Source organism: Equus caballus, chromosome 7 (genome assembly GCF_041296265.1).
Source record: "Equus caballus isolate H_3958 breed thoroughbred chromosome 7, TB-T2T, whole genome shotgun sequence".
NCBI classification, from domain to species: Eukaryota; Metazoa; Chordata; class Mammalia; order Perissodactyla; family Equidae; genus Equus; species Equus caballus.
The window spans coordinates 76,105,752-76,122,497 of NC_091690.1; the positions used below are offsets into that span (position 1 = coordinate 76,105,752).

Below are 16,746 nucleotides of genomic sequence, written 5' to 3' on the forward strand. Positions count from 1 at the left end.
ATTAGCTCAAGATTAATCTCCTTCAGCAAAAAAACAAAAAAGAAAAAAGAAGCAATAAAAATCCATGGGCCCACCTGAGGTATAGTTATTTATCAGTGAAGACTTAGAATAATGGGTAAAGAAAAAAGTAATTATATATTGTTTATTGTCCACATCAATACATATGAAGATTCGTCATAGTGCTTAAGCTTTATCTCTTTCTGTCCAGCTCCAAGAACTCTGTCTTTGTGTGGTTACTATCACATGCACTCTTTGCTAAATTCACATCTTCCACCAGAAGAAAAAGGAAAGGTAACAAAACAATTACAACTTGTAATGCCATGGCTCTTAAAGAACCTCTTTGTATTGAGGAACTATAGGTCTTGCTGCCTTTTCAGTTCCCTGAAACCACTATTTAATGTTGGTTACGTCATCAGTCGTGACCCTGAATCATCCATTGTGTTGCTATGATAGACTGGATTCCTGAGGGCAAACATCATGTGACCATGAGAAAGAACCAGAGTCAAAGTTCTGGCACACAGCGGAGACAAGCTCTGTCCCATTACACCTGAGTGACGCTATATAGTGTTCTATGTCTGTATCTGTATTTATATCTATGTCAATACGTATAGAAAGATACATAGATAGATCCATTTTCATACTTCTTTATCCCACTCCTTCCAAATTGAGGTCCATTCTCTTAATTTTACAGTTGTGGATGAGGTGGGTGCATAATGGAGTGGTGGATCTTTGCGATCTAGTGTAAGTATAATCCACACAGTCCTATACTCTCTGCACGGCATTTCACATACAAAAAACAATAAATTACACTGAGCACTTTTTGGCTTCGCATGAATGGTTTTATGATTCTGCTGGAGAAGCACTTCTTTTTGTACCTGATCACTCAATTTTTATTAACAGTGTGTTGTCTAAGAAGAGCATGCAAATGGGCAACAGGGAATCTGCATTCAATTTTCAGCTTGATCATTTACTATATGTGCAGGTGAACAAAGTGACTCAACTTTCTAGACCTCAATGTCCTCATCTAGCCAATGGGAATGTAATAATACCAGGAATCTTTGTGGATTTAAAAGAAATGATACATTGGAAAACATGTTTTAAACTTGAAAAGTACTATGGCAATGGTAGTTGATATTAAAGGATATTTTTTTCCCACATACGTACTCCCCTTCCTGTACTAGACAAGGAGCAGGGATTCAAGGTTGTATATTCCTTTATATACTTATATTTTGACTCAGATTTGACACAGAAAAAAGGGTTTTAGAAATATTTGATGATAAATTGCTCATCTTTCCCCCTCTATGGATTTTGTGCATTTTTCAGGAGGAAGTAGATTCCTAAGGAGCATGCTTCCTCCTGCTCTGACAATCAAACACTCATGAAACTGCATATATTTGATAAGTGCAGATCTCAATTACATCTCATATTCCTATAATTTGTTTGTATCTGTCAGAGTAGTCTCAGTGTGGGTTGCCACTGATAATTTCCCAGGATTGCCTAAGAATTATGCTCTTCCCACAAGCCTATTTACCAATTCACTGGGTCTTTCCTGGCCTTGCTAAAAGGATCAAGGGCTCAGAAGACCACAGACTCTTGCAGGAATCGTCAATTTTCCTGAGTGTTAGGGCTCCTGGAATAGAGAAAGCTATAGAACCAACCTCTGAGCCAGAGTTGGAACTAAGACCAAGGAGAAACAGCCTATCTTGCAGGGCCTCAGAGAGTCTAGAGTAGCAGAATAGAGGAGGTGACATGCACCTGATATTCCATGTGGGACAGTAGGTGACTGCTGGGTTAACATGTGTGTCTCAGGTTTCACATTAGATGCATTCCTGGTATGGAAGAAAGGACCTGTGACTTTCCTCCTGTCATCTATGCCCATGCTGTAGCACCTGACCAGGGCTATGGCTTAAGCAGATCAAAGACTGAGGGTGGAGGCATGTCCTTTCTTGTGAAATGATATTTGTTACCTTACTGATCGGAACGTCTGGTTACCTGGCCATACTATGCTCTTTTGAGCCAGTGAAGGGTTCATTGAAGATTGGTTTATGGCTCTCGAAACAGCCAATATCTGTGAGGAAGAATTATTTCACAATGTAAAATTTGAAATAATTCCAAAATGGGGCTCAGCAGAAGAAAAACACCTGGGGTTTTGTTGCCCCAACTATAGTCAGTCCCAGGTAAGAAGTCCTATAGGCTGGAGAGATCACTGAGTATTTTTAGGTTCTACCTCACAGTCTTTTGTGTGGTTTTCTTTCTCTACTTTCAGCTTGCTAGTTAAAACTCTTTTGTGGACAGTTTAGGGCAGAAGGGGTTTACCTCATTTCATCCAAAACAGAAAAGAAGTTAAGACACAGACATGCATAGTGGGTGTAAAAGCCAGTTTCACGGAACAGCAAGAACTGGAATATGGGGAGGTGTGATGGCATGTTTTACTTATTGCTTTTTTTTTATTTTGGGGGAGATATTTATCTACCTCTTTTGGGCAGGGTGGAGTTATGGTAGTAAAGAAAATGAAACAATAAAATACGACATAAATCAGAATCCAAGGTTATGAGAAAGAGAGATACAATTGGCTTGGAAGAAGGAGCAAAAAAATTCAAAGGCGAACATTTAATGAAACTTCCTTCTTGGTAAGTAACAAATCCATGAGTCCTGTTGGACTGCATGTGTCTGACAAAGTTCTGGGTATCTCTAAGAAGAGGTTTTTGGATTTTCAAATCAGTTGGCTCACTCCTGATGGCCTCTCCTTCTGCCATGGTTTGTGGATACATTCCCGCAGCTGCAATGAGATGTTGTTTGGAGTGAGATAAGTAATGACTATTTGGGATAAAAAGAAATGATCTGATGTATAACAGAAGATATTGAGGTTCTGGATGATTCTTTGAATAGGACTGAATGGCTGAAGGTGACAAAGGAAACCCAGACCATGGACTATGAGGACCATGCCATTTCTGCTAATCTTATAAACTGCAGTTGAGTTGATATCAAATCTGCTTTCCCAAGTCAGTTCATTTCTGTGTCTTTATGGGTTTTATTTTAATATATTAATGTGCATTCATTTAAAATATACAATCCTCAGTGTCTCTGAAAGGAAAGTGAATAGAGTGGGCACAAGAGAAGAAGATGTGAATGGGGAAGCTCAACCACAGACATAGAGTCAGGGAAGGAAAAGGTTGGAAGGGCTAAGGACAGACTCTCTTACTTGACAGGCATCAGATAAAGAGGGAAAAATTCCCTCCCTGACTAAGCCCGCTCTTTGTCTTTTGGTTCTTGAAGTCTCACCGATCTTTGGGAACCACTTGCCCATCCATTCAGCATTTCCTTTAACTGCAGGACAACAATGCTCTTCCTGTGATTAGATCCCCTCTCTCTTTCTTTTTGACTATTCTTTGATCCTGGAAAATTGGACTTTCCTAATGAAAAATCAGTTGACCCTCTGGTCATCTGCAGCCTGTCCTTCTGCAAGGGTACCCTTAGCTCTACCATAAAATCCATCTATCTGCTTACCTCAATAGCCCTCACTACTGTTAGACAATTGTTTATTCATCTTACTTTCTGCTCTACACACATTGTCCTAAATGATATCTCTTCTAGAGATCTCCTTTTTTTTTCACATGAGCTTTGGTGCTGACTCTAACAAACATTGCCTTTTCTTTTACTCTAATGATCTGGATCAAATGCAAGTCTCTTGAAAATCTTCCATATACCCCATAATATTTTTCTGGCTATTTTTTGCCTCAAGGGAAGAAGCAGAGCACCTATATATAATAACTTGACTGAACTGTCTTTTGTCTTGCTGAGAGCTTAACTCCAAAAATTATTCACTTTCTTGCTTCAAATTCTTCTTCACTACCAAACTTCTCTGACCTAAACCAACATGTTCATCTCTTTTGTTCAAAAGAAAACTTCCTAGTACCTTTTGATCTTTCTAGCTATTGTTTTTTTTCTTCAGTGCCACTCTTCTCAAGAATTGCTTACCACTGTTGTTTTCAGCTGTTACACATCTAACATCTTGCAGTCTGTGATCACTAACTCCCTGAAATTGTACTAGATACTAGTGAAAGTCTAATATTTTTATTTCACATCTTATTCTCAGCACAAGAGTTGGGAAGTGTCACTGAATAATAGCAACAACTACAAAAGCACTGGAAATTAGAAGAAAAAGAATAGAGCTTGAAAAAAATACTCAGAACTGTGAAAATGTAGTAGGAAGACAAGAATATAATGCGATCAAGGAAACCAAAAGAGAATAAAGTTTGAAGAAAGGATTGCTTCTTGTGTGGCAAATGAAGCAGTGTGTTAAAAGCATTGGGTTTTGGAGCAAGGTGAGCTGAGTTTGAATCTCTGCTTCGTTAGATACTGTGTGACCTTGGACAAGTTAGTCAACCTACTCATGCCATAGTTTCCTAATGTGTGAAATGGATAACATACTAGTAGCCATTTTGTTGGGTTATTAGTGTAAGTAAATGGTATTTAGTGAGAATTAAATTATGTAAAGTGATTAACAAAGGATATAGCTCATGGTAAATGCTCAAAAAATGGAATTTAACAATCTAAATAATATGGGGATTAAAATGTGTCCTTTGGATTAACAAGCCCAAGCGACTGGAAGGCTGTCACTGTGATCAAATAGGCTATGTGTTGCAGATGCAGCTAAGGAAAAGATTTAATTCCCAGAACTCTTCTTTTCTTCATTCTTTCTTTTTTGAGTCCTATAGATAGACTTATGGTAGAACTAAAATGTACAGCCTGATATATATATATTTTCTTTGCCTTTTCTTTGCTTTGAGCACCAGATCTATGATTGAATTTTAGATTTTTGTATCTAGAAGAGAGCATAGCTATGTACTAGTTCCATTACAACCTACGTGGCCAGAGTTCAGAGTGCTGAAATGTCTCTACCAAGTTCCTAGTTGCTTGGGGGTATAGCTGAGGCTACAGTGCGGATCGTGCCTCATAGTTAGTTCAGTTCTCTTTCCAGCGTATTATGCAGATTTGAGAATCTGGCAAATTTATTTCCTTAGCAGTTCCATAGATGTGATATTAATAGTTTCAAAACAATTGCATTAACTTTCTCTGAATCCTGTATCTCCTACTCTATTCCTTATATTGGTTAGTGATGTCACTATTTTTTATTGCCTTTCATGTATCCCTCATCTACCCTATCAGTTGGAGTTCTCCATTTTGTTTAATTTTTTAAACACATTTCTTTTCTATCCCCTATTTCCCCTCTTAAGGCCATATCCCTGGTCTGCCTTGGTCTGCTGTAAAAGCTCCTTAGAGCAACTCTAGGAAGTTGTCTTCCTCCTCTTCAATCCATCGTGGTGACTTTTAAACCATATTTACCCCAAAAAAATGTATTATACTACATGCTGAAGGTAAACTCATGACCATCGTGGAAGTTAAGACATATTGGTGAAGAATAATACAAAATATGTAACTAGGCATTATATAGGTGTGTTATTGGGGAATAAGGAATGAAAAATAAGCATACTGCCCATCAGCAGAAACTTCTCTGAAAAGATAAATCTTAAATTTTCATCATGTTATGCTCCCTTCAAACTTTGGTAAATATTAGAGACCCAATAAATATTGTTGAATAATAAATTTATTCTTAGTATAGAAAACTAAACCCAAAGCCTTCAGCTTGAGACATCTCTTGCTAATTCTCATTTTTTTTTCTTTTTTTTATTGCTTATAGAAGATTAACCCTGAGCTAACATCCTTACCAATCTTCCTCCACTTTACACATGGGTTGCTGCCCAGCACGGCTGATGAGTGGTGTGGATCTGTGCCTGGGATCCAAACCTGTGAACCCAGGCCGTGAAGCAGAATGCACTGAACTCAACCACTACACCACATGGCCAGCCCCTTAGCTTGACTTTTAAATCTCTGAATCTTCAAGGTAAAATCTGCTTGTCTGATTGTATTTCTCATGTCTCTAAGCCCTCACTATGCTAAATGACTTGATTTTTATTTTAGCTTTTTACTTGTCTTGCATATTCTTTCCAAAATTAACCTCTTGAAAGGCTAAAGTTTTTTGACAAACACATCTAATGACAACAACTCTGTGAATCCTTGCACCACCCCCTAGTTAAAAGTAATGTCTCTTCTGTGCTATACATATATGATTGGATATCTTGCATCATTCTTATCCTGATCTGATTTGAGGGGTGGTTGTTTGTGTCCACATTTCATGATTCTCACAAGTTTAGGAGATCCTTGAAATAGAGGATATTTTTGGTTTATATATGATTCCTTCTTTAGTAGAGTACTATACACAGAGTGACCTTAAAAAAAATGTTCATTAACTTATCTAATTCTTGCATGCATTTTGCAACTCAGTTGTTGTTTCTGTTGTTATTTTGTTACCTATGAGTTTCCTTTTTCTTTTCTCTGGTCATAATATTCAAGTTCAAGCAAAAAAGAAAAAAAAAAGAAAAGAAGGAAAAAATCATTTGAACACAAGCTGGAATAATAAATCAGAGGGAAAAGCAGTGTAGGCAATGGAGAATGGAAGGAGGAATGTGTGTGGAAGAGGAGAGGACACTGCTGGGTTAGAATGATGTTATATGAGTGTTCTCTTGGCACAGTATTGGTTTAACTGAAACACATGCATATTGAAACCATGCAAAGGGACAATGTGGCTCCAAAATGCACAATATTAAGTGACTACAGAACTGTGTAAAGCAAGGACTGTCTAGACTTTTATTTCTCTTTCTCTACAAGTTATTTTCATTTGATGACGAAAGGCTTCATATTAAATTACAAGAAAAATAATTGTCACTAAGAGCACACTAGTATTCTGAACACTTTATTTCTTGAGCTTCAGGAAAGAGAGTGTGAATAATCACTGGATACCAGTCAGACAAGGAGAAAAACTATGACGTGCAAGAGCTTACATGAGACATTCGTGTATGATGCTAAGTCAATAAGTATATTGTATTGACCAAAGTGCCTAAACCAAACTATAAACCCATTAAATGTTTATTATCATTATTGCTATAACCGTTATCACTACCAGTAGTATTAGCTGTATAAAATCATGATAACATTCATGTCAATGAAGCCTGTCTGGCTTATCATTCTTGAATTATTACTGATTACCAATCCTTTCTTAAGGCAGTAACTTTATTGCAATGCCAAGATTCGTACTCAACCTAATAAAATAACCCTGATTCCTCATTCTTCTCTCTCTCTTTTTTTTTCCATTCCAGGATCCAATATCAGAGGACAGAGTAAAAGATGACAAGCTCTTCAAACCATACCAATCTTAGAGACATCTGGTACACCATGATTGGGATCCCAGGTCTGGAAGATGCACACACATGGATCTCCATCCCCATCTGTTCCATGTACATAGTTGCTGTTGTAGGCAACACCCTGTTATTATTCCTAATCTTCACTGAGCGCAGTCTTCATGAACCCATGTACCTTTTCCTCTCCATGTTGGCCCTTGCAGATATTTTTCTCTCCACAGTCACCACACCAAAGATGCTAGCAATCTTCTGGTTCCAAGATGGAGGAATTTCTTTTGGTAGTTGTGTGTCCCAGATGTTTTTCCTCCACTTCATCTATGTGGCAGAGTCTGCCATATTGTTGGCCATGGCATTTGACCGCTATATAGCCATCTGTTATCCACTAAGATATACTACTGTTCTAACTCCTTCAGTCATTGGAAAAATAGGTGTTGCATCTGTGATTAGGAGTTTCTTCATCTGCTTCCCCTTGGTTTTTCTGGTTTATCGGCTTACTTACTGTGGGAAGAACATTATTCGTCACTCATATTGTGAACACATGGGCATTGCCAGGCTCGCCTGTGATAGTATCAAAGTCAACATCTACTATGGGGTGATTGGGCCCCTATTTTCCACATGCCTGGATGTGGTACTTATCATTATCTCCTATATCTTTATACTCTGTTCTGTGTTTAGAATTGCTTCCCAAGACGCCCGACTCAAGGCTTTGGGTACTTGTGGCTCCCATGTCTGTGTTATCTTACTGTTCTATACCCCAGCCTTTTTCTCATTCTTTGCTCACCGATTTGGGGGCCACAATATACCACTCCACGTACATATCCTCCTTGCCAATCTTTATGTGGTGGTACCACCCTCTCTCAACCCCATCATTTATGGCATTAAGACCAAGCAAATTCAGGAGAAGTTTCTCCAGGTCTTTTCTTTGAGCAGGAAATTTTGCTGATGTAGACTAATCAGCTTAGCTCTTCACTTTTCTGTATAACTCCACTAATGGGAGAGTACCTAAATTATCTTGCTCATCTTATATCACTCCAGCATTAGGAAAGGATGGTAGAAGTAAATTTTTCAGTAAATGAGATCATGTTAAAATTTACTCTTTTTGCTGATTTTTTTCAGGACAGTATCAGACCAAGGACGCCTTATATTCTGTATAATATTTAGCTGTGTTACAACAGGCTTACAGCATAATAATTCAATAATCAATTTTAATTTCATGTTAACACATTAAAACAAGGAAAGTAAAGAATAGCCCAAATACACTAAAAAAGATGCAAAAACAGAATTTACCTTTATAATGGGCAAAAAATATTACATATTTTAAAAGGTTGTTGAAAAGATTTAATAAAATGACTTACATAAAACTGTAAAAACAGTGCATAGTACACAATGAAAATCAAAGAATGCTGCCTCTTGTTATTTTTATTAGCAGTAGTCTAATCAGTCTGCATCCCACAAACACTGGTTCTGCAGGACAGAGAAGGGAGGCTCTTTCTTTTATTATATTTCTTCTTTCTTACACATAATGTCAGACATTATGGAATATGAGGATTTTAGGTAATCTTGGGGCATCAAACCATTTTAATTTCTCAGGGTGGAGATAGGAGAGAGATTTAGCAGAGATAGAAATGTAAGGATTATTAGCATAAATGTTACTTAAAGCCATTAGAAAGGATCAAAAATCCATATCTGCTCCTTGGATGAATATAAAGTAGCATTTATCTTCTTGGTCCCTGTAGGATGGCACTATGGACTGCATTTTTTCACCATAGGGGCAATAATTATTCCTGTTTCTGGCAACAGTAAAAGGTATTCATCAGGGGATAAAAGTAACAGTGGGATGTCAGAGAACATAGATAGTTAATCAAAACTAAATAATAATTAAATAATAAAGAAATTTTACATGTTCACTTGTACAAGTCCTCATGCAAAATCACAGACATGTATTTATATGGTCATAACATTGATGATGAAAGTGAAAACTAAAAACATTGTAAATGCACAGGATGAATGTATTACTATACATTCTAAAAATATTTAGTGTGGTTATTAAGAATAACTTATGACAAAAAGTTAATATGGAAATAAACAAAATATTTTAAAGAGAAACTACAGATTGTAGAATGATACATGTTAGATGATCTCAAATAAGTGGATGTACACACACACATATATTCATTTATAGAACCATATATGCATGCATGTTTGCATAGCAATTCTGGAGGAATATACAGAACTTTGCGTAAATTTTTAAAATAAACATTTTAATTAAAAATAAATTTAAAAAATTTAAAATAAATAATGTTTATCACTTCTCTGCTGTTGAAGATGAGATATTTAGTATTAGTACTACTTTATATTATTCCACCTGTCCTACAGATATCTCTATTGTTTTCTTTATATAATGTAGAATCTTGTATCCAAGTTATTATTATATTATGTAAATTATCATCCAATAATTAATTGTTTAAGAACGTATTCAGGCTTTTTATTTAACCACTGTACTCTCTCCTGAAATTATTTTTTACCTCTTTATTCTGATTTTTCTATCACTCTGATGGAGGCTATTTGGGGCACTTTTATAGTAGAGTTGCTAGAGAATAGTGTTATGCCTGCTTGAGACATAATCAGGTCACTGTCAAGCATGAGCAAAAAAACACTTGTCTGGTTATAGAATTCTTAGTTCACAATCTCTTTTTCAAAATGCTACATATAGGTTCTTGAAAGAAATTTGCTCAAGTGTCCAAATGGCAGAATTGGTTGAAATGTACCTATCATAGTCTGGAGACAAAGCTCACATCAGCCTGCCAATCACTTGGAATTAATAATATTTTGAAAGAACTTCTCTCACATCCAATGTTTATATCTGTTACTTTATCTTAATGCACTGTTTGTGTCCTCCATAAAACTGGTCCAAATGTATAATTATTTTATGTATTTAGTTAATTGTTTATCACCTTCCTTCATCTTCTCCATCACCCTCAAAATGTAAATTTCATACGGATAAACCATGTTTAACTTGCTGAGCTTTATACCCCACTATCTATGATGGAATTGATCTCACAGAATCATTCAATCTGTTAAATAAATAGATTCCTCCCTTTTTTTTTGTATTTAACCTCAATGAAGCTACATTGTGAAGAACTAACTTGTTTAAATGTCACAGGAATATTTTATATTATCCATAAGTTAAATTCTTGGACAATTCTCTCTAAAATCGTCAAATAAAGTTCACAAACCTCTTAGGGATGCCATATTTAGCATGAGACTTTTGTTTATCTGCAGCATATTGGTTGTGAGGCATAGCTTTTGCTTACACTCCATGACATCAGGAACTATGCTCTCCACTGTAACCCTAAGTCTACAATGAGATATTTTGTTTAAAAAAAGTACAGTTTTGTGTGTGTATAGTATTTAACAAATGTGACAAAAACAATTTCTGTTTTATTCTACAAGTTGGCAATGATGAAGAGAAATCTAAGTTTATCATGATTTTCAAACTTTTATCTGACTACTGATTAGTGTCTCCAATTTTTTTATATTCAAAATTTTGCTTAAATTCTGTGCTAGTTTCTCTAAGAATTGACAAAAAATATAAAAAGTATGGAGAGATGATTATGGTAAACATTTGTCTTCTGAACACACATAAAAAACTTCCGGGTTTTTTTTTTTCTTTTGCTGAGGAAGATTCACCCTGAGCTAACATCTGTTGCCAATCTTCCTCCTTTTTTTTTTGAGGAAGACTAGCCCTGAGCTGACATCTGTGTCAATCTTCCTCAATCTGTATGTGAGCCTCTGCCACAGCATGGCTGATGAGGAGTATACGTCCTTGTCCAAGATCTGAACCCGAGAACCTGGGATGCTGAAGTGGAGCATATGGACTTAACCACTACACAACAAGGCCGGCCCCACAAAATTAAGATTATGTAATATTTTAAGCTTATTAAATATATTATACTCCATATAATTCTCTATTCTTCTTTCTCCTCTGTAGAAGAAAAAGTTCTGTAAGTTTTATCTTTGAAACCCCTTTTTAGACTTTTAAAATCTTATCTGTATTCATGTATACTCTTGTATAATGTGTTTGTGAATTTTCTTTACTTGCATAAATGCTATTTGGCCGAAATATTGCTCTGGGACTTGTGTTTGTGTTTCATTGTTCTGTTTTAGGCCGATGTTGATATATATTCATATAAGATAATACTATTCATTAACTGTTGGATATTACACATATGTCCCCAGAATTTACAGGAATTAGAGTATGAACTGGCTCTTTGAAAAGATCAATATAATTGACAAGTTTAATCAAAAACTTAGGAAATTGTTTTAAAAAGATATAAATTTCCAATTATGTAATTAGGGAGTATTATGATCAAACTTACTCCAATATATTTAATAACCCAGACAAAATGGGAAAACTCCTTGGAATACAAAAACTACTAAAGCTCATTCCAGAAAAAATAGATAATCTAAGTAGTGTCATATCTGCTAAATAAATTATAATTGGAAACCTTGTAATGAGGAATTTCTCAGGCCCAGATAGATTTACTAGGTGAATATAACCAAATATTTAGAAGGAAAAGAATATGGTTTCTACACAAACTTTTCTCAGAAAGTGGTACAGGAGAAAACCATTCACAAATCATTTTAAAACAGAAGTTCTATGCTGATATGAAATTGAGACTTTATCATTACAAGATAAGAAACACTCACCTCGATTTTGATTTATAGATTGATTATGGATTATTTGCATCAACAGGAGATTATAAGACAAAATAGGTCAGAGAATATGTAGGATCACAGTAAAACTTAAGAGTGGAAAAACTAAAACTTTAAATAATTTTATAGAGTGCAATCATTTTCATGTAATTAATAAGGAAATGCCAGTTTTAGGCATTAGGAATGTTGGGGCGCAGGGCAGGCCACCCCAAAATATCCCATAATAGCACACTCGTTATTTTGAATTCAAGTTACTTGAGAAATAAAAAGGGCCTGACCCTACTGTCTCTGTTTCCCCTCAAAGCAGGACATAAATCTCCCCCGTGAAAGATGCTCTCTCGCATTCTTATCATCAGAGCTGGGGAAGTCAGGGCTGAGAAGCCTGCACAAACACACCTTGCTAATTTACTCCCTCAAGGCTAAACACTGCTTAAATTCCTTACTGACTACATACCTCAAATCTAACTTTCTTTGTCCTGTCATTCCTGATATACATTGTTTCTTTGTGTAAAAGATTTAGATACTGCCTGTTGTGTTCACCTTCCAAGCATCATTTCTCTGTGATCCCCAATATGCACATATTAAACTGGGTTGTTCTCTTGTTAATCTGATATTGCATCAATTTTATTACTTGTCCAGTTATAACAACCTAACAAGGAAAGAAAAGGGGTTTTTCCCTCATCCTGATGGGACATAGTATAGGCTTGTGACTAAGAGGGCAATCTCTGGAGGGAGACTGACAATGATCAAACCTCTGCTCCGCTGCTTCTAAGTATAAAATCTTAGGGAATTTATTGTATCTAAGTATCCTGTTTAAAATAAATTCAGAAAGTATAATTAAAACACATAATAAAATCTGGAACATAATGTTCAGTAAAGGTTAGTAGTCATATATATGTAATTTTAGTGATAAATTTAGCTTGCACATTTTCAGGGTCATGTTGAGTTGGGAATTCATTTAAATGTGTTAAAGTGGGTAAAATTTTATCATGCCAAAACCGTATTAGCATTATTTTATAACAAGTAGAGGTTGCCATAATTTGGCTTTTGAATACTCTTCATTTTTCTTTTCTTTCACTAGAATCCTACTGTCATTATGTGCTTCTGTTAGAGGGGACCAAGCACAACTAGCATAGGGAGGAAGGAGTTTTGGATGCAGGGGAATTTCCTTTTGGACACTAACGGGGAGTCATAGAACTCTTTTAGCATGAGATGGGAAGGGGCATAGACAGGAAAGGAGGAAAGGGCAGATATAGTCTTCAAGGTCCAGGTTCGGTTACACATTCTCTGGCCCTCATTCAAAGTGTCAGGACACAAGAAGATAAAAACCCAATGTGTTTTAAGGAGGAAGCTAAAAGCAGAGAGAGATTAATACTCTATTTCCTGCTTAAATATCTCAGGGAGATTGCTTTGGAAGACGTTGATGCCAACATGGGGGAACAATATAGGGAGGAAAACTTTTCCCTTCTTCCCTTCCGGGTCATTTGGCAGGTCTAATAATTAAATTGACATATGACAGATTAACAGGAGAAATACAACTTTCATAGGTACGGGAACCCCAAAGACTTGAAACTCAAAGATAGGCAGGCAACTGAGGCTTAGATACCATCTTGAGCTAAAGAGAAGGGATTAGGATCTGGGCTTCAAAGAGGAGGAAGACAATTCACAGGAAGATGGGAAGAGCAAAGTTTTGGTAAACAAATGTTTGCCATGCCATGTGGATAAGTCTTTCTGATATAAAAATTTATCTCTGGTAATAATTCTTTTCCTGGAACAGGCATCCTATCTAAATTATTTTAGCCAGTTAAGGGAAAACTAAAACACTCTTCCTGAGTCTGCTAGGTCTTAATGGCTTTCAGCTCAAAACAATCCACATGCCAAAATGACACATGCTGGGATGGCATTTTCTGCTCCCCCTCAACTGCATTAGAGTAAGAATGACCATGTGGCATGTTGATTTCTCTTCCACAAGGTGGCAAATGAATCTAGGAGTTCTTTACAGCACGTGGGGAACACAAAAATCACGGCAAATGCTGACTAGTGAAGTAGACAAGGGAATTGCTTTAGCTAGAAAAAAGTGATTCCAAGGGACATAAAAACAAATGTTAGAGTCAAGGAAGTTAGAGAAAATGGATTAAGTTTCAGGGCTTGTAGAGCAAAATCCAAAATTATGGATGGATCACTAAGTGAATTCAAGAGAAAATAATCAGACAACATTTGGCAAAGGGTGCAGAAAGAATAGAATCCTATGCAGAGCGAGGAGGCAAGATGAGATTCATTCAACAGGGGTCAGCTAAGTATTACAGACTTCAACCAGAGGCTCATTCAGTTTTCTCATCCAATTCCTCAGGGACATGTGGGTCTCCAGTTGAATGCAGGTGATAAGGGGCCTGGATGACGATTGAAATTTTAATTGACCTTTAACCTTTAACAGGAAGGTTGGAGTTTCAGAAAACAATTGACATAGATAGGGTCTCTTGGAACAAGATAACACTAAAAAACAAAACTCATCACATCTGAGTTTTCGAGAATAAAGTACAATATCTATTACATAGGAATTTGGTATATCATAATGCTGCCTGAGTAAGGAATGGTTTATTAAATCATCGTTTTAACTGATAACTCATTTGCAAACCTATATTTACATCAAGGTACAATTTAAAATTCTTAACTCACACCGTGAACACTGCCACCAACAAAAACAAATGGACAATGGGGAAATAACTGAGATCTAAAATGGAACATTAGCAACAGTGATAAAATGCTATGAAATTAAATTACCTCACTGTTATTTTCTAGTAATTTAAAACCCCTTTACCTCAATTCCCTCAACTGCAAAATTGATTATGATTTACCCCACTGATTTGCTCTGGAAATTAATAGCAAGAATCAATACCAAGTGCTTCCAAGCTGACTGGCAGTCAACAGGCATCTGACAAATACAAACTAAGTATCCTTTTTATGATTATTATTGTTATGATTGTTACTGTAATGTTTGTTGTATTATTAATGATAATGGTATAAACATTAAAAATAAATTCCACAAATTTGGGGAAAATGTTTTTATAATCAAATCGTGTGCATGTTTATAACAGCTTTATTCAAAATCAAAACTATAAAACATTAAAATATCAAGGAACTGATGACAGAGGAAAGAGTTTGCTGTATGTGTTATGTGTAGGTGTATGGGACAGGATTCAACAATGAAAATAAACTGTGGGTACAAACAGCAACAAGAATGAATCTCAACAGCCTTACTGCAAGCGAAAGAACCCAGACATAAAAGATTACATGATTTATGATTTAATTTATATGGCCTTCTCTTAAGTGCAAAACTGTATGACAGAAATCAGATTAGTGGTTGCCAGGAATTTGGGGTTGTGGGAGGAGCCTGACCACAAAGATGTAAAAGGGCAGTTTGGGGGGCAATGGAAATACTCTATACTTGATTGTGGTGGTGATTGCAATGACTGCAAATATTTTTCAAAGCTCATCAAATGATGAGCATGTGCATATAAGCAGAATGAATTACTGTTTGTAATTATACCTCAGAAATTTGCCTTAAATGTTTTAAGTAGATTATGTAAATATCATTGTGGCAATAATATTTTGAGGAAACATACACATACCAACAAATTCAAATGCGTGCTGTATACTATCATCCATAATTTAATTTGGTGATTTTTCCATTTTTATTTATTATATAAATGCTTTATGATGGTTGCATAACCATTTAATAAACTTCATACTAAAAAATACAAAGGGAAGGTAGGAAAGAAAGAGCTCTGCAATGATTTGAAACTAAGAGAGTATATCCAGATCCTGTCACCTACTACCTCCTAAAAATTTGACATATAATTTAACTTTTGTGCATTTTTAACTACCCATCTATGTATTAGAAAATAATAACTACCACAGAGTCTTGATAGGGTGATAAATTAGAAACATATTTACAGGATTTGACCAAAATAAGACTGTATGCTACCACTTCTTTTTTTCTTTTTCAAACTGAGGCAAGGGATTTAAATGAGATATGAACTCATAGGAAACATATTCAAATGGTTTTCAAAAAATAGCTGCTAAATGTATTATTATTTGGATAAACAAACTAATCACAAAAAGTCTATTTCTTTCTATTTTGGCAATTATTGGTTGTCTATATCTCCAGTTCAATTACTGTTCATTAGATAGGAGTGGAGAAAGATCATTTGGCTCGTGGGCAACCTAGCATCAAGATTAGTTTTTTGTTGTTTTATTACTTTTTAAATGCTCCGAATAGTCCAATCTCCCTATGATGCTTACTCCATTACATGACTGTGTGGCTAATCTAGATAGCAGGTATGACGGCTAAACAATAAACAGGAGTGTTGCCCAGAGTAGTGAAAATGGACTAACACAATTATTGATCCATTAGTAATTACTTGAAGATTTTAACCAGCAAAATTTACTTTTTCCATAATGGGTAGATCCCAAGCTATCTTCACTCAACTGGCCATAATAAAATATGAATTTTAAAAGGTAACCTCCCTCATAAATTAATATGACTTTCAGCCATTTATATATGTATTTTCTGATTGATAAAATTGATCACAATATAACCCATGTCAATTTCACTGACTTGTGATTGTTGTGAAAAAAATAGAAGGTATTTGTAACATGTAAAACATTATACAAATAGAAGTCATTAAATATGTGTGTAATTATTTACTGACTCTCACCCTTTTGAGCTTCATTTGTTGATTTTTACATACATTCACGTTGATCTCAAGAC

The 16,746-nt window shown here is 35.7% G+C and overlaps 1 protein-coding gene across 1 annotated transcript; it reads left to right on the forward strand.

Annotated features, from left to right (window-relative positions):
- The first annotated feature begins 7,245 nt into the window (after positions 1 to 7,245).
- OR52Z12 (olfactory receptor family 52 subfamily Z member 12) lies at positions 7,246 to 8,202 on the forward strand. Its single transcript, NM_001391377.1, has one exon. The coding sequence runs from the start codon at positions 7,246 to 7,248 to the stop codon at positions 8,200 to 8,202; it is 957 nt and encodes a 318-aa protein (NP_001378306.1).
- The last annotated feature ends 8,544 nt before the right edge of the window (positions 8,203 to 16,746 follow it).

Coding starts and splice junctions, on each gene's coding strand:
- OR52Z12 (NM_001391377.1), top strand. CDS start 7,246: ATGACAAGCTCTTCAAACCATACCAATCTTAGAGACATCTGGTACACC.